Source organism: Martes martes (assembly GCF_963455335.1).
Source record: "Martes martes genome assembly, chromosome: 12".
NCBI classification, from domain to species: Eukaryota; Metazoa; Chordata; class Mammalia; order Carnivora; family Mustelidae; genus Martes; species Martes martes.
In genome coordinates, this window is record NC_137900.1 from 86,231,613 (window position 1) to 86,253,494 (window position 21,882).

A 21,882-nucleotide genomic window follows, 5' to 3' on the forward strand; every position below is an offset into this window, starting at 1 on the left:
TATGCACCCATGTCTGGGGATGAGGTAGTGGCCTTATAGGCCCAACTCAGTGACCTGGGCCCTTTTGGAGTTAGGATGGGGGTGGTGCCGCCTCAAAGCCACCATTGTCGCCCCTTCTCCCGCCTGACTGTCTGGGGCCTAAAATAGAGCAAGAGCACAGTGGATCTCGTGAGAAGAGTCTGGCAAAGAGGTTGGGGGGGGGTGCGTGTGGAGGGGTGTGAGTCATGGCTGGGAACCCTTGAGTTTGAAGCTCCCAAAGCCCAGCTCCCCCACCTCCCCGCCTCCAGGGAGCCTGGAATCCACTGGACAGTGTCGGGGAGGATGTCTCTGTCCCATCCCTGGCCCATTGGAGGGACTGGGTCCAGCTCTGCCATAGGGGTGCTGGATGACTGGGCCACATATGCCCCTTCAGGGCCTCAGTTTCCCAGATGTACCAGGAGTTAGGGACCTTGGCATCTGCTTGAAGCTTCTGGAATTCATGGCAGATGGTCCTACAGGCCCACAAAGTCAGACAGACATGGGCTAAGTCCTAGTTGCTTTCCTATTGTCTCAGTGGCCTTGGGCAAGTCCCCCCCACCTTGTGGAGCTTCTGTTCCCTCATCTGTAAAATGAATATTGAAACCAAATCCCATTCTTGTCTGGTTTCAGCTTCAACTATCCAGCAAGGAACTCGACAGCTCTTGGAGCCTCCTCACCATCTCCACATCCTCCACATCCTCGGATACCACATTTTGTGCTGCCAGGATGTTAGCAAGTGACCCCACTTTCTCGTGCCCTGTGCTTTACACACACTACCTCTGACTCCCCCACATTCGGCAGGGCAGAGCTGGGTATCTGTTCCAGCCCCTTCCATGGGAGCTGTTCAGCCTCAGCACTGGACACTCCAGGAGGAAAGAGGTCCTGGCACCAGGGTGGGCTCTCCTGGGCACCTACCCCATGTGCCAGGCCTTGCTCTTGGCTCAAGCCTGCAGTCCCCAGGGGGCGGGGATGTACCACCCCATAACGCACATGGGGAAACTGGCTCCTCTCAAAGGTGTCTGGGAGCCCTGGGCGAATGACTCGCCTCCGTGCGCGGTTTCGGGCGCTCGCGGTGTTTGGGGCTGGCATGCCCTCTAGCGGCCGCCGTGCGCGTCGTCTGGCCCCGCGATCCGAGCTGCCCAAGGTCCGGCTGGCGGTGGTGGCCGGCGTGGAAGTCCCTAATCCGGCCGCCCGGAGGTTCTGTCTGCTGCGCCCCACCTCCCAGTAGCTGAGAACCGTCTCTCCCAACCTGTCCTCTTGGCTTCCCAGAGACTCTGAGGCGGCTGCGCACCCCGCCCTGATTGCCATGGAGACCGCTTGTACACAACTTCTCCCATCCCCTCTACCCTGTCCCAAGTGAGGGCGGCAGGCCGGACCAGCGCCCGCCTGGGAGAGAGCCCACTGGGCCCGGCGGCCTGGGGCCCATGAACAGCGGGGCCCCAGGGCCGCTGGCCGTGGAGAGAGTGAAATTCTTCGGCCGGCACCGTGGGGAGGTGAGGTCCAGTAGGGCTCTGCTGACTCTCGGCTCCTGTCTTTGGGTCTAGAGTGGTTCCTGATTCTGCCTTGGGTTCTCTGGCCCCCAGCTCCAGATTCTAAGCTCTGGTTCTTGAGGGCCCAAACTCTTGGCCAACTCCAGTGTTCTTTTGACTTTGGCTTTAAAGTGAACTCAGGGTTTAGAGTAGGTCTTCAACTCCTAGGTCTAGGCTCCATCTCTAGAATGGGCTCTTGGCTCTGGGGTGTCAGGCTCTGCTCCTAGAAAAGGCTCCAGCCTCTACCTTCAGTGAGGGCTCTGAGCTGCGGGCTCAGGTTTTACAGAATTCTGGAGAGGGCTCCAAGTTCTTGCCTTGGATTGCAAGAGTGGTTCTGGCATTCTGGGCTCTGGTTGTAGAGGGAAGCCTGAAGTCCAAGCTCCCACCTGGGGTTCCTGGGCCAGTGTTTGGGGCTGTTCCTGGAGTCTAAGGTCAGGGTAAGCTGACAGGTGTTTCTTGCCCCAGGCTGGAGCTACTTCTGTGCTCTCCTTCCAGGTCAACTCCTCCGCCTTCTCTCCGGATGGCCAGAGGCTGCTGACAGCATCTGAGGATGGCTGTGTGTATGGCTGGGAGACCCAGAGCGGGCAGCTGCTGTGGAGGCTGAGTGGCCACGCAGGTGGGGCTCCTCAGGCTGGATGTGGACGCGAAGGCCTGTGGTTCTGTCTGGCATTCTGCAGAGCCTATCACAGTGACCTCTGACATCTGACCTGGGCATCCAGACAACAGTCTGGGCAGGGCTGGAGCAGTAGGGAAAGGACACAGGACATGGTCCCCGGGAACTTTGATACCAACAGACCTGGACTCAGATCCTACTACTGTTTTATTTTGGTTTGTTTTTAATTTTTTAAGTAATCTCTACACCCAACATGGGGCTGGAACACATGACCCTGAGATCAAGAGTCGCATGCTCTACTGATTGAGCCAGCAAGGTGCCCCAATTCTACTATTGTTCTAAAAATTGTTTAAAGATATACATATTTACCATCTTAACCGTTCCTAAATGCACAGTTCAGTAGTGTTAAGTATGTTCGTTATGCAACTAAGTCTCCAGAACTCTTCATCTTGCAAACTGTAAACTCTATACCCATTAAATTCCCCATTCCTCCCTTGTTTTAGACCCTGGCAACCACCATATTTTGTCTCAGTGAATTTACTCTAGGTACCTTGTGTAAGTGGAATCATACAGTATTCCTCTTTGTGACTTGCTTACTTCACTTGGCATAATGTCCCTCAAGGTTTCATCTATGTGAAACTACTTTTTTTTTTTTTAAGATTTTATTTATTTATTTGACAGAGAGAGATCACAAGTAGGCAGAGAGGCAGGCAGAGAGAGAGGAGGAAGCAGGCTCCCCACGGAGCAGAGAGCCCGATGCGGGACTCGATCCCAGGACCCTGAGATCATGACCTGAGCCGAAGGCAGCGGCTTAAACCACTGAGTCACCCAGGTGCCCCTGAAACTACTTTTTTGACTGTGATCATAAGTTGTGTCACCTGAGCCTCTATTTCCTTCTCTTTAGAGATAGTTGCTACTCTATGGAACGAGATAATTCAAGCGAAGTGCCTAGCACCCAGTAAGGACCCAGTAGATATAACTACTGTAATTATTATTGAGACAAGAAAAAAATCAGGTGATTACAGGGCAGATTGACTAATGCTATTAATACAGGAAGTCCAGTGCTGGAACTCTGAACCCAGGGTGGGCTCTCAAAAAGTTTCTGGCCAGTCCCTGCATTTGCTTTTGGTATTGATTTTACAAATGGGCAAATTAGGGTTGGGGTGTTCTAGGCGAAGTCATGGAAGCTTGGCTTGCCAGGTAGCTGGAGGGTGAGAGGGTTAGAAGGGAGTGAGAAGGCAAGCAGGTGGTAAGGCTGGGAGAAATTAGCAGGGGCTGGCCAGCAAGGGCTGGAAGTGGAGGGCAGCACCCTGTTCCCTGACCATGGTTGCTTACCTAGGCCCTGTGAAATTCTGCCGCTTCTCCCCTGATGGCCGCCTTTTTGCCACTACCTCCTGTGACTGTACCATCCGCCTGTGGGATGCAGCAGAAGCTAAGTGTCTGCATGTCCTAAAGGGTAAGCGGGATGGATGGGAGCCAAGCAGCCAGGCCTAGGTTCCTTTTTCGATCTTGCTGTGTCCTGTTCCACTGTGACCCCTCTCCAACTTCGTATCTGCAGGTCACCAGCGGAGTGTGGAGACGGTCAGCTTCAGCCCTGACTCAAAGCAGCTGGCATCGGGTGGCTGGGACAAGCGGGTGATGCTCTGGGAAGTGCAGGTCTGTGGAAGGGTGGCCAGTGCAGGACCAGGAGGAGACACACCCACCCCCAACAGTGGCCCCAGAAAGGTTGTTCCATCTTCCCTACTGCCCATGCCCACAGCTGGCAATCCAACTGCCCATGAGGTTGACCTGGCCTGGCCTCCTCTCCTGTCAAGGCCCAGGTAGTCTCCCCAGACCCTGTGTCATCACCTTACCCACGCAGCCTCCAAGGAGGGCCTGATCTGACCCCACTGAAGCCTAGAATCTGGCACAAGACTTCTGGGCTGCCCTCCAAAGCTCAGGGCTCTCTCCTGCAGTCTGGCCAGATGCTGCGCCACTTGGGAGGGCACCAAGACGCCATCCAGAGCAGTGACTTCGCACCCAGCTCAGACGTCCTGGTGAGCCATACCACCTCTGCCTGAGCCCACCTCAAGGAAACTGGAGCCCATACCCACTTTCCCACCTGGGGCTGAGCTGTGGTTAGAATCCCAGACCTTGAGTGACAGCTCTTCTGAGCCTGTCTCCTCATCTGTAAGATGGGAAATTCAGCAGGGCTCAGAATGCCTGCTTTCTCCGAGTCTGGCTAGCTAGGAACCACAATGGCGGGCACGGGTTAGTTGGTTCATGCTCACAGCAGATGTCTGCAGGCCACTGGCTCCTGGGACTCCACTATTTGCATCTGGGACCTGCGGATGGAAACCCCAGTGATCTTCCCCCACAAGCTGGAGGGCCACAGTGGTAACATCAGCTGCCTGTGCTACTCGGCATCTGGCCTCCTGGTGAGCTGGGTTTCCCTGGGTTCTGGGCTGGTCCCCTACTGGCTCCAGACCCATGAGCTTAGAGCTGTCTGCTCTCCAGGCTTCTGGCTCCTGGGATAAGACTATCCATATCTGGAAGCCCTCTACCAGAAGCCTGCTTGTTCAGCTCAAGGGCCATGTTACCTGGGTGAAGAGCATAGCTTTCTCCCCTGATGAGTCACAGCTGGCCAGCGCTGGCTACTCCCATATGGTAAGCCCACTCCACCAGGCCCATCCTCCTGGCAAACTCCTATCCCAACATCTTCCTTTAGTGGAACCCTCAGCAGTTTAGAAATGTCCATATCCTATTTGCCCTAAATGGGAGGGTTCCACAGGCAGAACCCAGCTGCCAACCACTTCTGTACCTATTGCCTGGCACTAAAGTCTGTGCTGGCCCAAATGCTAGTGGCAACGACTTTTCCTTTTTTAGAGATTTTGAGAGTGCCCAGAGGGAGAAGCAGATTCCCCACACTGAGCAGAAGCCCAATGCAGGGCCTGATCCCGGGATCGTGACCTGAGCCAAGGCAGTTGCTTAACACACTAAGCCACCCTGGTGCCTCCCCCACTTTTGAGTGTGTATGGGAGCAGGGAGGGGCGGAAGCTGAGAGCAAGACAGAGAGTATCTTAAGCAGACTCCCTGCTCAGCCCAATGCAGGGCTCAAACTCATGACTGAGATCATGACCTGAGCCAAAACCAAGAATCAAAGGCTTGACCAACTGTACCACCCAGCCGCCCTGGCATTGACATTTTTAAGACTCATCACAGCTTCAGGGAAAAGAAAACTGCACTGCCCTGAATTTTTACATCAGATATTATGCTGAGCATGTTAAATACACCTCCAAGAACAAAACCCATGCCAAGAGGTTAAGAGGTTGGCTAGGACTCACCCCAAAGTGATTTCAAGGATGTCAGACTTATGGGGTGAGGTCTCCCCACCCTTCTGCTTGTTTTTATTTCCAGGTCAAAGTCTGGGACTGCAACACAGGAAAATGCATTGAGACCCTGAAGGTAAGGCCTGTGGGCGTAGCACCCAAAGGTGCAGTAAAAGGCCTGCCAGGGGAGGCTGGGGGCAGGCAGGACACGTACCCTGGAAGTGAAATGCTTTTGGCAGGGAGTCCTGGATGTGGCCCATGCTTGCGCCTTCACCCCAGATGGGAAACTCTTAGTGTCTGGAGCTGCTGACTAAGCAAGATGCCAAGTGTACTGCTCTATCAAACCATGCAGAGCCTCTGGGATATAACACCACTACAGATGGCTCTCAGATTTCAAGCCTGCCTCTCCCTGCCTGGGGCATGCGCGACCTGGCGGAATGAACTTGTGAAAGGACAGCGAGCGCACTTCTGCACCACAGCCCCCAAACCAACCACAACGGAGCACCCGCCAGATCCCTGCGGCCAGGACTGTCATGGCCCCACACCGGGGCACAGCAGCCCACCTCTCCAGCACGGTTACTCAAAACGCCCGCAAACACAAAGCAACACCAGCCAGTTTGTCTGTTTTATTGGCGCCAGTGCTCAGGCTTTGACCGCGTACTTCCGCAGCGGGTATAGCCGCTCCTTCCGCTGTTGCTTCTTGGTCTTCAGGTTCTCCTCGTGCTTGTTCAGCCGCCGGCGCATGGCACGTGTCTTCTTGGGCCGCAGATCCAGGGGCTTGTACTTCTTACCCTGGGTGACCGGAGAGCAGGGGGAGTCTGAGCACCAGGGTTTGGGAGCTACTGTGGCGGCAAAGGAAGCCCCTAAGGCTGGAACTGAGCCGCTGGGGGGCATGGGGAGGATGCCAGAAGTGGCTGAGGGAGGCCACTGGGGTGCGGAGGTTACTCTGCAGACCTGAGTGTGAGGAGGTGTGGTACTTCCAGCGCAGCACGGGACTGAGACTCTGTGGGGGGAGCTGCCCTAGTGTGAATCAGATGGTCCCTGCTCAAGGAGCTCCCAGCCTGGTGAGAAAGACTGAACAGCTAACGGGGGGGGCCCACTACTGGGGAGTAGGAAAGAGATTAAGGTTTCACCTAATGACCAGCAACAGCCTGGAGAGCAAGCAACTTGGTGAACACCACTTCTGGGGTGGGGGGGGGACAGCATGCACAAAAGCTCCAAGGGATGGCAGCTCGGGTGCTTTCTGGAAACTGTCAACAGCTCAGAGAGGGAGGCAGAGGACAGGGGTGAACTAGGTGCGGTAACAGCCTCAGGGCAGAGAGCTGCAGAAATCAGCTGCACAGATGAGGATAAGCTCTGACGTGGGGGTTGGGAAGCATTAAGTCTTTGTCCACCCATATCCCCGTTATTGGCAGCACAGGCAAGGGCCTCATCCACTTCAGACTAAGCCCTCAGAGCTCTGCTGTCCACCAGACGAGACACTAGCCACACATACAATCTACATTACAAACCCAGGCCTTCAGCCACCATAGCTGTGTGTGGCCAGGTTACTGTACCGGACGGTGCAGACAGAGAGGACTTCGAGCACCGCACAAAGTCTATCGGACAGAACTACCAGAGGGCAGAGGCCTCATCTTTACCGCCCTGAGTGCTGCCTGGCAGGGGCTGCACTCACTGGAAGAAGACAATTCTTCCTGACGACCACCTCTATGGTGCCCCAGAGCCTTCAAAGAGTTTGAAGCCCAATTCTCAAAAAGATGCTCCCACACACAAATATATACACATCCACGGATGACGGCACCCCCGCTCAACAGTACATGCTAGAGTCCCCTAGGCAGCTAGCCTAGGTGGTTTTTTTTGACAAATGAAAGCCTCCAGCTAGTCAAACACTAACTGGGATGTTGACGTGAAGTCATTTTACAGATGTACTCAAAGCCCCTAATCAACTGACTTTAAGAGAGATTATCCTGGGTAATTTAGCAGACTTGTTTAGATCAGCTCAAAGGCCTTTAATGCAGGGCAGAGGTTCTCCCCAAGAAATCCCATCTGAGAACAGCAGCTTCAACCTGTGTTGTCTTAGTCCTGGCCTGCCCATGAACTTCCCTTCCTGACAGCCAGGCCTACTGATTCTGGGCTTGCTTATTAGCTAGCCCCCACAATCACAAAGGCCAATTCTCTGTAATGAATCAGATGCATGTATACACACATATAAAGTCTCTCACTGGTTCTGCTTCACTACTTAAGCCTGATAACACCAGTATTATGGACAAGATCAGAAAATGGTCCTAAAAATCTCCCAGAAACACTCAACCCAACCCTCCCTAAGACATGGTTTGGAACGTTGACCCAATCACTCCATTAACTGTAGGTGGCTCTGGGCAATTTAACCTTTCTACACCTTGAGGTCCCATCTGAAAAATGAGAGTATCAGGTGCTTGAAAGTCACTGACACAGTGATGGTAAAACAATTGAAACATTTAAAGGTAATCCTCACAGACTGCCCAAACTCACTCAGCTGGTGAGGATGAATTCCAAACCCAAGGCTCCAGCCAGACTCTTACCACACTGTTGATTTCCCAATAACTGCAGCCCTGAGGATATGCAGTCTGCAAGCCATGCCAGTGGCAAGACGCTGGTTAAGAAGCAAAAAAGCCCATTCCCATGCACCCCAGCAGAAGCTCTTTATACTACCCTTCTGGCCAAGGGAGGGCTGGAACTTTGCTCCCTACAGCTAAGCATCTAACTCCACCAGCCCAGACTCACCTTGTAGAATTTCCTGAGGTTCTCTTTCTGCGTCTGGTTGATGACTGTGAGAACACGGGCGATGGATTTGCGAACAACTCGGCTGCAAAACACAGAGACATCAGTGAAGGTGGTGGAGACATACAATGCTGCCGCCGCTCCCCCTCAGCTCATCCATAATCACCCAGGAGGTACCTAACCCTGTGTTTTGGGGGTTAAGGCCCGAAGACTCTAGGAGGTGGGCATCTTACAAGTAGGGACAAGTAGGACAGGGAAGGGGTTCTGAGAATCTATGAAGTATTCATTGAGAAGCGGAGGGTAGATCAGGAAAGATCTTCCACCCCAGGCAACACAGCCTCAGAGCTATGAAGACCTAACCAGTGCCGACCTGAATAAGCTATGGGAAATCCTGCCACAAGCTGTGTGACCAGACTCAGGAGTAACAGGAGGGGCCACTTGGGAGGGAAAAACAAGACGTCTGACATTGCAGAGAGGTGATGAGGGGAAGGAGGAACACAAGAACAGGCTGGGAGTCATGCTGAATTGGGGGCTTGGTGGGGGATGAGGGAGGGCCACTAGGCTAAACAGCTGGTAAACACCGTCAGCATTCAGCATGCAACCTGTGTGTTCCCCAACTCATCCGACCCCCTCCCAGCACCAGAGATCAGTTGTTGGGGACCCATTTTGTAGAAGATGAGCACAAAACAGAACAAAACAAAGACTCTGGGTGGTGAGGCAGCACACATTAGGTAGGTGGCAAAAGAAAACGTGTGCCCAGTTCAGCACACTCCTAACCCACATCCCTTTCACAAGCCCTGATTTTTTTTTTTTTTAAGATTTTATTTATTTACTTGACAGAGGTCACAAGTAGGCAGAGAGGCAGGTGGGGGGGGGGGGCGGGGAAGCAGGCTCTCTGCTGAGCAGAAAGCCCCATGCGGGGCTTGATTCCAGGACCCTGGGATCATGACTTGAGCTGAAGACAGAGACTTTAACCCACTGAGCCACCCAGGCGCCCCACAAGCCCTGATTGTTGATCCATGTAAATCAGTAGTTAACTACAACTCAAGGGAGGGGTGGGCGCAAGGAACCCACCTACCAAGTGAGGGGAAAAAAAAATCAAGTGCTGGTGGAAGGTGGTTAAAAAAGGGTCCAGGTAGATTTTTCCAGGCAGCCTGAAAAAGGGTCTGGAGAGACAATCTGTTCTTTCTCCCGTCACAGAGAAGCTGAGCAAGGGCACTCCAGGCAGAAGGGCAAAATGGTCCAAGGCAGACAAGAGGTCAATCAGACAGCGGTGTCCCATGCGGCTGGGTGCGAGTAAGGGGACCCTGGGGAGGCTGGTAGGACGGGCATGACATTCCCACCCACGCGTCCGTTCAACCATCACCTAATCCGACGCTGCCTTTAGACAACCTCGAAAACCCACACGTGCTTCCGGTGACCAGGTGTGCCCCACACCCAGAGAACCGGGCTTCACTCACATCTTGGAGAGCTTGGAAGCCGCGCCGCCTGTCACTTTGGCGACGCGCAGCTGGGACAGCTCCACCTTCAGGTCTTCCAGCTGTTTAAGCAGCTCCTCCTTCTTCTTGCCGCGAAGGTCTCGAGCCTTAATCTTGGCCTGAAAGGAAATACAGGTGTGGATCAAACACCACCCAACAGGGCCGCCTCCTACCACCCCCCTCAGCGGCCATCCTCCCTGGCCTGACCAGCCCCAGGAGGGCGCGCCAGGGCCAGCTTCCCTCGCCGAGGCCGTGCCTTGGGCAGGGTGACCGACGCCCCGGCGGGCCCGCCTTCGCCCAGGTCTGCAGCGAGGCTGACCCGCTACCCCCATTCCGCAGACTGGAAGACGGAGGCGCCGGCAGCGCGGGCCCAACCCAGCAAGGGGAGAGGACGGGAGACCGGCTGTGGCAGCACGAGGCCACTCTGCACGGCGCCTTACAAGCCCGGCTGGCAGATGGGACCCCACTGCTCACCTCGAGCTCCCCACCCCAGGACCCGAGCCCCACAGCGCGCGGATGGCACCCGATTCCACCGCCCTCACCATGTCTGCACGGTCTGCCGCCGCCGCCTCCGCCGCCGGAAAGAGGCCGAGGGAAAGAGGAAGGGGCGGGGCTGACCTCCACGACTACTGCCGGGTGGCGGCGGGCGCGGCCTATGGCCCCGCAGCGAGGAAACCCTAGCTCCGCCCCTGACGCCTCCACCCGCCTCGCCTCCGGTAGCGCCTCGGTACATCCCGTCTAGCCCCGCCCGGAAGAGCGCCGCGTCTGCGATTCCTCTGGGCGGCCTCGTCTCCTGAGCGGAGCGCTTGGGGAAACCGAGGTCCGGGTGACCGGCTGCTTACTGGAGATGGCACAGTGAGGACTCGAATTCCTCCCTTTAGTCCTTTACTAGTTCATTCATTCATTCGGTCGACCTTGCAGGATGCGCAGTCTGCTGCTCTGAGCTGGGCGCCAGTGCCCTAGGGGTGGAGGGGATGAGGGTTGAGTTTTCAGAGATGAATTAACATGGCTTCTACCTTGGGAGAATTTTTAACATCCGAAGTGGGCGGGGAGAGGCAGGATCAGACAGCTGTACCCCCAACTCCATAAACCGTTCTAATGGAGGCAGCTTGTGGCAGGGGAAAGAGCATTCAGAGCCTTTGTTTTAGTGAATTAGTGAATCCGTTTCGGTTTCAAATTTTTGCTCTGCTGCCTCGTGCTCGCGGAGACTCTTGGCAAATCCCTTCCCCTTTCTGAGTCTCAGTTTTCTCACCTGTGAAACGGGTATTTTTGAGGATTAGGACCATGGAAAACTGAGCACAAGATCTAATGTATAACAGTCACTCAAAATATCATTGGTATTAATGCACCCGGTGGAATGAACGCTTGAGTTCATAATGTACCCAGTGGGATGAACGCTGAAAGTTAAAGGAAAATTCACAAAGCAGGAAAGGTGCTCAGGCTTTCTGACTGAGCAGTTTCATTGTTGCCTCAACCAGCAAGCACGAATCTCTCTAGTGTCACTTCATTGCTGTAAACAAAGATGCACCAACACCTCTTAGAGCATAGTGAAAGCCAGGTTGCCCCCCTGTTGCTGTCAAGTTCCAGTAAGCCTTCCATTCCCTTATGGGGCTCTATAAATGGGCCTTAGCCCATCGGACTTAATCGGGATACTACTTCCCTTTTGTCCCAATCTTTTTCTTTTGTTGTCCTTTATTTGTTTATTTTTAGTAATTTCTGCATCTTTCATGGTGCTCAAACTCTCGACCCTGAGATCAAGAGTAGTGCTCTTCCAACTGAGCCAGCCAAGTGCCCCACGTCCCAGGCTTTCCGGGCAATCCTCTCTTTAGCCCCAAATATCCTGAGTTAAATGTTTATGTGTCTGTCTCCACAGCCAGCCTGGAAGGTCCCTGGTAGAACCATGGTTGACATCTGATTTATTTATCTAATCTCCAGGCCCAACACATGGATGCTTGTTGGATGAATGAATTAATGAGCCTTGCTGCAGACCATGATGAGGCAGGCTTCCAAGAAGTGGATGGGTATGGAGAAGAGAGGGCAGACAGACGGCAATCCTGGCATGAATTAGTCTTAAAAGGAAGTTGAATGGTGCAGAGACTTTGCTGTCATACTTTCCAAATGCTTATAGTTCTTTCAGAGCTAATGACTGTGCACATCTTTCTGAACTTGGAAGTTATCTGTGACTCCCATTTTCTCTCACAATGCCATATCCAGCACACCAGTAAATTCTGTAACCTCTACTTTCAAAATAACTCAACATATTCCCACCACTTGTTTTTTTTTTAAGATTTTATTAATTTATTTGACAGAGAGATAGGACAAGTAGGCAGCGCAGCGAGCAGAGGGAGAGGGAGAAGCAGGCTCTCTGCTGAGCAGGGAGCCCAATGCAGGGCTGGATCCCAACCTGAGCCAAAGGCAGCGGGTTAACTGACTGAGCCACACTGGCGTGCCAGCATTTCTGGTTTAAAGTTCCTTCTGACCAGGAAGTTCTGGGGATTATCAGTTTCTGCTGTCTTGTAGCCTGCCTGAGTCATAAAGATTTCTTTCAAGAAATGGAGCTGGGGGCACCTGGGTGGCTCAGTGGATTAAAGCCTCTGCCTTCGGCTCAGGTCATGATCCCAGGGTCCTGGCATCGAGCCCCGCATCCGCATCCGGCTCTCTGCTCAGCAGGGAGCCTGCTTCCTCCCTTCTCTCTCTCTGCCTGCCTCTCTGCCTACTTGTGATCTGTCAAGTAGATAAATAAAATCTTTAAAAAAAAAAGAAAAGAAATGGAGCTGAAAGGCAGGTGGGCTTTGTTTCTAGGACCCCTGAGACTTTTACTCAGCACCTACTTCCCAGCTTAGAGTCTGTATCTTTAGCCCCCAAGATTAGGTAGCATCATAATTTGGCAATAATTTTTTTATCTGTAGACACAATTCAGTGGAAAGTATTTGGGACAATAAAAACGAGTCATACTTCAGTAACTATTGGCCTTTATTAAAGGCCAAAGTACAGGGGCGCCTGGGTGGCTCAGTGGGTTAAAGTTGCTGCCTTCGGCTCGGGTCGTGATCCCGGTGTCCTGGGATCGAGCCCCGCATCGGGCTCTCTGCTCATCGGGGAGCCTGCTTCCTCCCTTCTCTTTCCGCCTGCCTCTCTGCCTACTTGTGATCTGTCTGTCAAATAAATAAATAAAATCTTTAAAAAAAAAAAGGCCAAAGTACAATTAGGGACACTTGGCTGGCTCTGTCAGTAGACCAAGTGACTCTTGATCCTGGGGCTTTAAGTTCCAGCCCCATGCTGGGGGGTAGTGATTACTTAAAAACAAAATCTAAAAAAATAAAAAAATTAAAAAAAAATCATATGAAAAAAAGACCCAATTTAATCTAAGGTTAAGGCCTATTAACAGAATCCCTCGAGCAGGGGCGCCTGGGTGGCTCAGTGGGTTAAAGCCTCTGCCTTCGGCTCAGGTCATGATCCCCGGGTCCTGGAATCGAGGCCTGCATTGGGCTCTCTGCTCATCGGGGAGCCTGCTTCCCCCTCTCTCTGCCTGCCTCTCTGCCTACTTGTGATCTCCATCTGTTAAATAAATAAACTCTTAAAAAAAAAAAAAATCCTGGCACTAGAGTCATCCTTGACTCTGCCCTTAGTCCCCTCACTCTCATCTTTCCCCGTCTCATGCTCTAGGGATTCGGCTTCAGGATATGACTCTCCAGCCAGGACTGACTTCTTAACCCCCAGGACCTTGCCCTTTCCGTTAGGTTGGTGACCACAGGGTCATCTTCCTCTCCCTGCCTCCCGACCCGCCAGGTCCAGGTGACCACTACCCTCGCGGGTCCAAAACCAAATATTTTGTGTTGTCAGCACTTTGGATACACTCTAAACGTCTTTAAAGTCTCCCAGTCCGTTAACAATAAAGTCACTGTGTACGAGGCAGAGGCAACTTCCTCCGAGGTCTGTGGTGGCGTTCAAGTTTCCTAAGATCCGAGAATTAGGGTCCCACACCCCGTCACTCCCGGAGCTGTAAGAACTACTCAGGCTTCAGCTCGAAGATTATTTTCTCAAAGAAGACTGCCCAGCACTCGACAAGCAGAGCCGGGAGCCTTCTCCTGGGGGCCCGTGCACCCTCAATCTGGGCAATGATGACCCCCCGGGTCCGCGGCTGTGTCCGCGCAGGCCCCTTCCAGTACCAGGAGCTCCTCGGATTCAGGAGGGAAGCCGAGCGCAGTTATGATGTCCACGATGCTCGGCCTGCGCGGGGACAGACTGCCCGCTCCTCAGACGGCAAGAATGAGGTTCCCCAAAGACCAGAGTCCGGCTGGGCGCCGTCAGGTTGATTATCAGGCGGATTCTCCAGCGCTTCCAGCCACTCCCCCGGGCCCCGCCACTCCCCCGGGCCCCGCCCCTCCCGCCCACCGGGACTTCCGGTTCCGGCGTAGCCCGGAAGTGGGCGGGCGGCGGCGTCTGCGCGCGGAGGAGGTGGAGGAGGCGCCGGGTGGCCGCTTCCCGCCCCCGAGCCTGAGCCGGTGCCGAGCTGGGTAGAGCCGAGGTCGGACCCGGAGCGGAGCCGGCTGAGCGGGCGCCGAGTCCCCGCCATGGCCCGGAACACGCTGTCCTCGCGCTTCCGTCGGGTGGACATCGACGAGTTTGACGAGAACAAATTCGTGGACGAGCAGGAGGAGGCGGCGGCGGCGGCGGGCGAGCCAGGCCCGGACCCTAGCGAGGTGGACGGCCTTCTGCGGCAATATCCTTACCCAGCGCGGCGGCCCGGGCGCCCCTCAGGCCGGTCTCCGTACTCCTCTCACCCCGGGGCCCCTGAGGTCCGTCTCCCAAGTCCCTTCCCATCCGGTCCCCCTCGGGCCAGGTTCCCTTACTGCGGGTATCCCCCTTCCCTCTCACCCGGTCTTCCCACTCCCCTTGTCCCGGGCTCCCCTTGTCCCGAGCTCCGGCCCACGGATCCTCCCTCAAAGCGGCGCCTAGCCCCTGTTGGACCCGCGGGCTCACCAGCCCCAGAAGCACGCCCGACACCCTTGCAGCCCCGCAGGCTCCTCATTCTACCGCGAGGCCTGCCCTCTTTTCTCCCCCTCTGTCTCCTTATCCTCTCAGACTGTGCGTTTGGCTCCCCTTCACTCCATCCCTCCCTTTCAGGAAATGGGGCCATTCTCGAGCTAGATGGGCGGGAGGGGCCGAGGTGAGCCCCGCTGAGTAATTGAGCGGCCTAGACGGCTCCGGGGCACAGTCCTCTTGGGCCGGCTTGCAGCACCACATGAAGGTCGGTGGGTGGATGGCTGAGGGGTAGAAAGGAACCAAGGGGGAGCGAAGGCTGGAGCCTTAGTCCAGCCCTGAGGTGAGAGACTGTGCACCTCCCACCCCAGAAGGAGTCTGACCTCCAGCTTAATGCCACTCTTTTTCACCTGTTCTCGGTTTCCTGTGAACACCCTGGGCTGTGGACCTTGATGGTCTCAGCCACGTTCAAGAAGTCAGTTTTGGCTCCCTCCCCGAAATAGCCTTCTTGTGCGGGAAGCCGGTAAAAACTAGTAGTTGAGAGCTAAGAAAATCCAGACAGCACCAAGTGAAATGTAAAAGTAGAACCTCATGACTGGAAATGACTATTCTTGTGGCCGCATAAGGCAGGCATTTAGAAAACAGGATTAAAAATAGAGGTGGTTATCACAGCCTGCTTGGTCCCTTAGCAGTTTGAGCACAGGAAACTAACTTATTCTCACAGGAAGGATTTTTCTCTATTCAAATGGTGTTACAGGAAGTGCCTGCCCCTCCCCCGCACTTGCCAGGGCAGGGTTGGAGGCTCATGCTGTATATAAATCAGGTTCTGGGTGTTTAATCAGTTGACTCACCTTGGGAAGGCAGGCCAGTGGACTACCTTAGGGAGGAGTCCTGCGGGGTTCCTCCAGTGTGCCTTTGAAACAAAAAGCAGACTTTGTTTGAACAGGAATGTGCTTTCAAAGGTGGGGATTCAACCTTGTACCTGCCCCATCGGGATCACCCTGCTTACCCCATTGATGAAATGGGGTCATGAGAAGGACCCTCATGAGGGAAGATTGATTCTGCAGTCTGGTGCAGGACGTGGCTTATGGGCAGGCAGTACCAAAAAGGCTTCAGGGTTGGGTCTGTGGCCAGGACCATCCCCAGATGGGGAGAACAGAGTCTGGTTATCTGCTGCCTTGGTCCTGGTGCTACAGATACTTGTTGAAGGTCATCTCTTAGTACGCCCCCTGACTAACGACAGGTTCCTTGAGGCTAATTGGAGGCTGAGGTTTAGCACATCGAGTTGAAGGCTGTTTCTCCACTAGTGACAGTGTCAGAAACCTTGTTACCATAGACTGTCTACCTCGGGTTTGGGGAAAGGGAGGTTAGCAACGAGAACTGAAATCCTGGCACATGTGGAGCCCAGGGAGGGAGGAGGAAGGAACTGGTATTTACTGAGTCCCGACCATGTGCCAGGAATTGGACTTATATTAGATCACCGAATTTAAACTATGGAGTAGGCTGCTAGGAGTTTAGAACAGAGGCCAGAGGATTAGGGATAGAGATTGATTAATTGGAGTGGGGGAAGGTAGGGAGGAGGAGGCCTGTCTTACTGTCGTATAGGGAATTGAGTCATGGCAGGAAATCACTCCGATGAACTAGAACATGGGCCATGTATCTGTGCAGACCTAACTCTGTTGTGCTACAGTTGCGTGACCTCACACCCTGTCTGAACCTCAGCATCCTCTCCTGTGAACAGGAGGGGAACAAGGCTGCCCTTACAGGTTCCGTGGGAGCATCACAACAGTCTTGCAGAGGCTTCACAGTGCTGGGCACGCAGCAAGTGTCCTGGCCTGTAGTTTGGGTCTTTGGGTAGAACGACAGTAGGGGATTTTGTAGAGAGCTTAGCTTTGGAGTTGGGCACACTTGGATTTGAAAGCCAGCTGGACAGCTTACCTTTTTGACATTGGGGAAGTCATTTTCCTTTTCTGAGCCTCAGATTCATTGCCTTTCAAATGAGAATAATGATTCTTGTCCCGGAGTGTTGGTAGCAGTTATTGAGATGACATGTGAAAGCACCTGGCACAGGAGCTGAGACCTTGTAGGGAGTTTAAATATCCATTCCTTTTCTTCCTCACTGAAGAACCTTCTGGTCTCAGGAACAGGGATGTGTCCAAAGCAGTGGTTTTGAATAATTTTGCACTCCCTCCTCCCCCTGAAGAAATCTGGCACTGTTTGGAGACATTTTGATTGTCCCGACTTGGGGGACGCTGCTGGGATCTAGTGGGCAGAGGCCAGGGTTGCTGCTAAATACGGTGCAGTGAGCGCACAGGACAGACTTCACACCAGCCGTGTGGTCTGAAATGTGAAAAGCGCTGTGGTTGAGAAACCCTGACCTAGAGATGAGGGGCAGCGGTCCCCAGCCTCCACAGCATGTTCTGTAAGCTGAACCTGGGGCCCAGCCTGATAGATGCTATGCACTCCCTGCTCCCCAGTTCTCCCCAAGCTGCTAAAGGGCCTGTATCCATCAACACCTATGGCGAATGCTTGGTAGACTGACACTACCGAGGTAACTAAAGCAGTGACTTTTTGCCCCCGTGAACTAGGGACCCTGCCCTTCCCCATCCATCCCTCGAATGATTCTGTTTGCCAGCCATGCGGGTTCTCGGGGAGAGCCGGCCTCCGTTTCCTTCTAAGCTGCCGAGACTCTGCGTATTGCTCTGGGACGCCAAATCCGAAAACAGCGCCAAGGTAGAAGTTATCAGTGGCTGATACCAGACTGGTCCTTGCCTGGCCGAGGAGAAGGAGTTCCAAAGCCAGCAGCGACAGGGGGTGGGCTGCCTCTCCAATGTAGAAGGTGGATCGGGCCTGGCAGGGGGCGGGGAGCTCAGCGGGTGTGGCCCTTGGGTGGTGTGGGCCCAGCACGGTCAGGATGGAGCCCACACGAGGGAGGAAGGGACGGGGCTTTGCTCCGGAGGCTCCGTTCACACGTAGGTATTCGCTGCACAACCAGGAGTAGAGACCTGATTGGGCAGAAGCCATTCCTTGTTCTATTTTTGAAGCTTTTTGGCTGAAGCCAGTGTTTCAGATGAGGAAATGAAAGTTGGCTGATGTAATTCAGTTTAAAATAGGTGTCACCTTTGGGGACCTAACCCAGATTGTCATTTTCTCGTCAGTGCTGTGCATTCAGACCTCAGCAAAGAATGTGTCAGGATTGCAACTGAGGTTGAGGGAAGTGGGGCAGATTGACTCGTATTTTGGGGAAAAACTTTTAGATTAATAAATCTCCCTTCTAGTAGTAGTTGGGACATCACAGACCCGGGTGGGTCTTGAAAGAGCAGTTTTAGGACATCTTAATTTCTTTAGCAGTGGCATCGATAAAACTTTGGATTAAGCGTTAGGAGATCTCCATTTGTGCCTTCGTCCTTCCCTTTTGAGAACGAACAGGTGGGAGGGCCAGCCTCGCATCTGCGTGGTGAGGAGCCCCAGGGCAGACCCGGTGCCCAGGACCGAGCAGGTACCAGTGGGCTCAGTCAGCCTCTATGGCGGGTCACCCCGAGAGGGCACTTGCTCTGCTCCTGCCTTCTAGGGTGGGAGGGAAGGAGTGTCCAAATGCGTTTTGGGGGCGGCAGAAGGAGGGGCCTTGCACAGTAGGGAGGCCCTCTGCTCTTGGTGTGGCTCTGGGGAGCTACAGGCTGCTCTCTGACTGGGCTCTGGCCACACGTGACATCTGCAGTGGGGCGCAGGGGAGGGGGCATGTGGATGTTGTTTGAGTCCTCTCTCTCAAGCTGTTTTGGAAATGAGTTTGTTAAGAAAGGCGTGGGCATGCTTGAGCCGAACCGTCCTTAACCGGTGGTGATGCACAGGGGACATGCTTCGGGCCTTCCACGCTGCCTTGCGGAACTCTCCCGTCAACACCAAGAATCAGGCCGTGAAGGTAAAGGGGGTGCAGCTGTGGCTTTGCCGGGTGCTGCCGGACCCGGGGCCGTGACCGTGACGTCTGTGTCCCCAGCTGAGTGAGGGCTCCGTGGGGCTCCACACAGGCATCTGTTGTGCGTCCGCCTCAGCGAGGCTTTCCTGAGGGAGTGAGTCGGCGCTGGGCAGTGCTTCCATGGCAGCCTCTGGCACTCCTGCCATCAGGCCTGTCTGCGTTGATAGTAAAAGCTCCCCAAAGAAAGAGTCATGCCTCCCCAGGGCTTCATGGGGCGAGAAGTCGACCCAGCCCTTGCTGCTTAGCAAAACTATAAATTAGCTTGCCCTGTGGGACTTAGCAGTGGTTTGGCTTTCAAGGTTATCGAATAGGCTTTACTTGCGTAAGGATATTTAGTGCTTTTTTTTTTTTAAGATTTTATTTTTTATTTGTTCGACAGACAAAGATCACAAGTAGGCAGAGAGGCAGGCAGAGAGAGGAGGAAGCAGGCTCCCTGCGGAGCAGAGAGCCCGATGTGGGGCTCGATCCCAGGACGCTGGGATCATGACCTGAGCCGAAGGCAGCGGCTTTAACCCACTGAGCCACCCAGGTGCCCCGGATATTTAGTGCTTTTGTGATTTCCTGCCTTTTCAAAAGTTGAGAAGATACAATCATACTTTATCACATCACGACTGTTTAGAAGCTGTCGAAAGTTTGCTCCAGGGAAAGGGGTCTCTCTGAAGCGGGGGTTTTGCTCTCCTGTGATGGCAGCTTGACATAAGCCATGGCTGCGCCTCTCAGGTGGAGGGAAACGGCCCCTGTCTTACTGGGGTGAACGCAGAGGAGAGCTGAAGCTCTTCTGGGACCTGTTAAGAAAATCGATCTCCACAGTTGGGATCTTGGGGAGCCTGAGCCGTGCAGGTGTCCTCAGGAGCAGGGAGGCTTCTCTCCCGTAAACCACTTACTCTCCCCCAAAGAAGTGGAATAACTTATCGGCCACTTACTTCGTAACCGTCCCAGACAAACAAGAAATGGGGCAGTGTTTCTAAGAGTTCCGACCACTGGGTTTGGCAATTCTGTGCGGGTCGGGAGGACGTGGGTGTGCCTGGGCTTAGGCTCCGGGCGTCACTCCCTTTCTCTCTCCTTTACAGGAACGAGCCCAGGGCGTGGTGCTGAAAGTGCTCACAAACTTTAAGAGCAGTGAAATTGAGCAGGCCGTTCAGTCGCTGGACAGAAATGGCATTGACTTGCTAATGAAGTACATTTATAAAGGCTTCGAGAAGCCCACAGAAAACAGCAGCGCAGTGTTACTCCAGTGGCATGAAAAGGTACGTGAGCACCGGCCGCACACGTGGCCTGCCGCCTGGCCCCCGCCCCGGGGTCCACGTCAGGCGGCCAGAGGTTCCGAGACAAACACAGGGTGCTCGGCGTTGGAGAGTAAGGGGCTACACCTTAAACAACCTAGGACGTCTGGTCACTTCTCCCGTGGCAGCACCTGGTAGGGGTTCACTGGTTCTGGGAGTTCCAATTGCTTTAGCTGCTGCTTTGTGCCGGGCATGTCCTGGGGACAGGTGACGTGGCATGGTGAGACAGACAGGGAGTCCCAGGTGGGAGGGAGGCAGCTTCTTTGTGGTGGTGGGTGGCGAGGGGCAGGTCGCAGGAATGGGATGCCGGCTGAGCCCTCCAGCGGACTCTCAGGGCTTCCTGCTCTGGCCTCGGCCTCACCAGGTCGGAGGGGGCGGTGGCAGAAACCTGGATGTTTACTGGATAGGGCTTTCAGCCACCGGAAGCACGAAGAGCCGTGCCTGTCCTCTGCTCAGGTCGTTACAAGAGCAAGGCGTTTCATCCAGCCAGCTTCCCCCGTGTGGAGCTACGGGAAGCTTGCTCGTCATTATTGCAGGCCAGGCTACTGCTGACACCATGCCCTTCCCCAGAGGCTCTGTTGAGTTTGGAGGGGTCAGCCGCTTGGGCAGCCTCGGTGCTGGGCTACAGTGGCCTTTGGTCGTGTTGCTGGGCATGCTGTGCCTGCTCAGCCAGAAGGTGAACAGGGCTTGGGGAGGGGGTGGTGGCTGTGCTACTTAGGGACTGAGCAAGCTGTGTGCCTGTTGTGGAGGCCGGGCACTTTGGTCCCTTTAAGGCGACTTGGTGCTGAGCCCTTTTGGCATTTCTAAGGAGGGCTCGGGGAGGCAGCTGTGATGGGTCCCACGTCCCCAGCAAGCCGGGCTCCCCCTGGGTCAGCGAGGTCTCATTTGACTCCTTTCCTTTTCCTGCCCCCACAGGCGTTAGCAGTAGGAGGACTAGGCTCCATTATAAGAGTTCTTACAGCAAGAAAGACTGTTTAAAAAAATAGAAGGACTCATGTTACCTTGAGAAGAATTTTGGATGCACAGGCTGACGAAGAAGGGATTGCCAGTGGACTATCTTCTTAGGAACTTCCAACTAAAGTATTTGAGGACACGCATCCGCTGAAGTGTATTTTATTTTCAAGGTGGAGGGAGAACTCGTCTGTTTCCTAAATCCTTTGCAGGATCTGATAGTCTATGCCTTTGTCCATGAGTAACACAGAACTGACGTAACTTCTCTACCAGAGCGGCTGGCCGGCGTTGGTCGGGTGTACCTGTGTGCTCTGCCTGTTTCACGTCGGGGAGGGACGATCTGGGCAGGTACAGATCCAAGGGCTGTGGTCAAAGGGAGAGCTTGTTTTTTTTGAAGTAGTTAAACTTCGAGGGTTTGTACAGACGCCCCGTCTTCCCAGAGAAGACGGGCTCTCTTGGATTCATTGTAAAGTGCCTGCTGCATCAATAAAGCTCTTGGCTTATTAGTATGTACTTTGCGGTGTGTTTCATGTATGTAAAGTGAGTACGGAATGGGATGGTAATGGATGAGAAACTGATGTGGGGGTGGGCGTGCCCCGCAGAGCCGGTCCCGGGGAGTGAGCGTGGCGTCCAGCCCTCTTGCCGCGGCAGTACCTCCGGCCTGGGCTCCATGCTGCGGGCTGCTGTGGGGACAGAGTTTGCCGGACAACTATTTATTGGTTTTACTCCTTTGATTTGTATGTAATTTTGAAGCTTATTTAATAAAGTACCAAACATTCAATAATTGATCCAGGCTTTTAAAAGTCTTTAGTTTGTGTGACTACATGTGGAATCTTTTGGGCGCGTGCCCCGGAAGGGCCTGGTCACCATCTCCGGACGCTGCCTGGGGCTCTGTGGCAGGAACACCCTTACTGAAATGCTGACAATTTTTTAAAGGATTGAAAGCCAGAAACAGGTACCATCAGCCTATAGATACAAAAGGAACATTT

The 21,882-nt window shown here is 54.1% G+C and overlaps 3 protein-coding genes across 6 annotated transcripts; 2 read left to right on the forward strand and 1 right to left on the reverse strand.

Moving 5' to 3' along the window:
- Positions 1-1,427: 1,427 nt before the first annotated feature.
- Positions 1,428-5,782, forward strand: WDR38 (WD repeat domain 38; the record flags this gene model as incomplete). 2 transcript variants are annotated; one of them, XM_080819653.1, is made up of 9 exons in its annotated part: positions 1,428-1,511; positions 2,043-2,163; positions 3,500-3,616; positions 3,719-3,816; positions 4,116-4,196; positions 4,446-4,577; positions 4,657-4,806; positions 5,557-5,604; positions 5,708-5,782. In XM_080819653.1, the coding sequence occupies 9 exons, from the start codon at positions 1,443-1,445 to the stop codon at positions 5,780-5,782; spliced, it is 891 nt and encodes a 296-aa protein (XP_080675779.1). The 2 variants fall into 2 exon arrangements, with proteins under 2 accessions (XP_080675779.1, XP_080675780.1); XM_080819654.1 differs by having other exon boundaries at positions 1,443-1,511; positions 2,076-2,163.
- A 297-nt stretch (positions 5,783-6,079) lies between these two features.
- RPL35 (ribosomal protein L35) lies at positions 6,080-10,856 on the reverse strand. The gene is made up of 4 exons (XM_080820029.1): positions 10,249-10,856; positions 9,689-9,825; positions 8,232-8,313; positions 6,080-6,260 (listed from the first exon to the last, which is right to left on the reverse strand). Exons 1-4 carry the CDS (start codon positions 10,249-10,251, stop codon positions 6,111-6,113), a joined length of 372 nt encoding a protein of 123 aa, XP_080676155.1. The 5' UTR covers positions 10,252-10,856; the 3' UTR covers positions 6,080-6,110.
- A 3,286-nt stretch (positions 10,857-14,142) lies between these two features.
- On the forward strand, positions 14,143-21,406 carry ARPC5L (actin related protein 2/3 complex subunit 5 like). Of its 3 annotated transcripts, XM_080820076.1 has the most exons (5): positions 16,840-17,419; positions 18,038-18,185; positions 18,535-18,605; positions 19,730-19,906; positions 20,858-21,406. In XM_080820076.1, exons 3-5 carry the CDS (start codon positions 18,540-18,542, stop codon positions 20,918-20,920), a joined length of 306 nt encoding a protein of 101 aa, XP_080676202.1. In that variant the 5' UTR covers positions 16,840-17,419; positions 18,038-18,185; positions 18,535-18,539; the 3' UTR covers positions 20,921-21,406. The 3 variants fall into 3 exon arrangements, with proteins under 3 accessions (XP_080676201.1, XP_080676202.1, XP_080676203.1); XM_080820075.1 differs by lacking the exons at positions 16,840-17,419; positions 18,038-18,185 and adding an exon at positions 14,143-14,426 and having other exon boundaries at positions 18,533-18,605; XM_080820077.1 differs by lacking the exon at positions 16,840-17,419 and having other exon boundaries at positions 17,843-18,185; positions 18,482-18,605.
- Positions 21,407-21,882: the final 476 nt, after the last annotated feature.

Coding starts and splice junctions, on each gene's coding strand:
- RPL35 (XM_080820029.1), bottom strand. Junction 8,314..9,688: donor GCTTCCAAGCTCTCCAAGAT/GTGAGTGAAGCC, acceptor TGTGTTTTGCAG/CCGAGTTGTTCGCAAATCCA. Junction 6,261..8,231: donor ACCTCAGGAAATTCTACAAG/GTGAGTCTGGGC, acceptor CCGGTCACCCAG/GGTAAGAAGTACAAGCCCCT.
- ARPC5L (XM_080820075.1), top strand. CDS start 14,278: ATGGCCCGGAACACGCTGTCCTCGCGCTTCCGTCGGGTGGACATCGAC. Junction 18,606..19,729: donor CCAAGAATCAGGCCGTGAAG/GTAAAGGGGGTG, acceptor TCTCCTTTACAG/GAACGAGCCCAGGGCGTGGT. Junction 19,907..20,857: donor TACTCCAGTGGCATGAAAAG/GTACGTGAGCAC, acceptor CTGCCCCCACAG/GCGTTAGCAGTAGGAGGACT.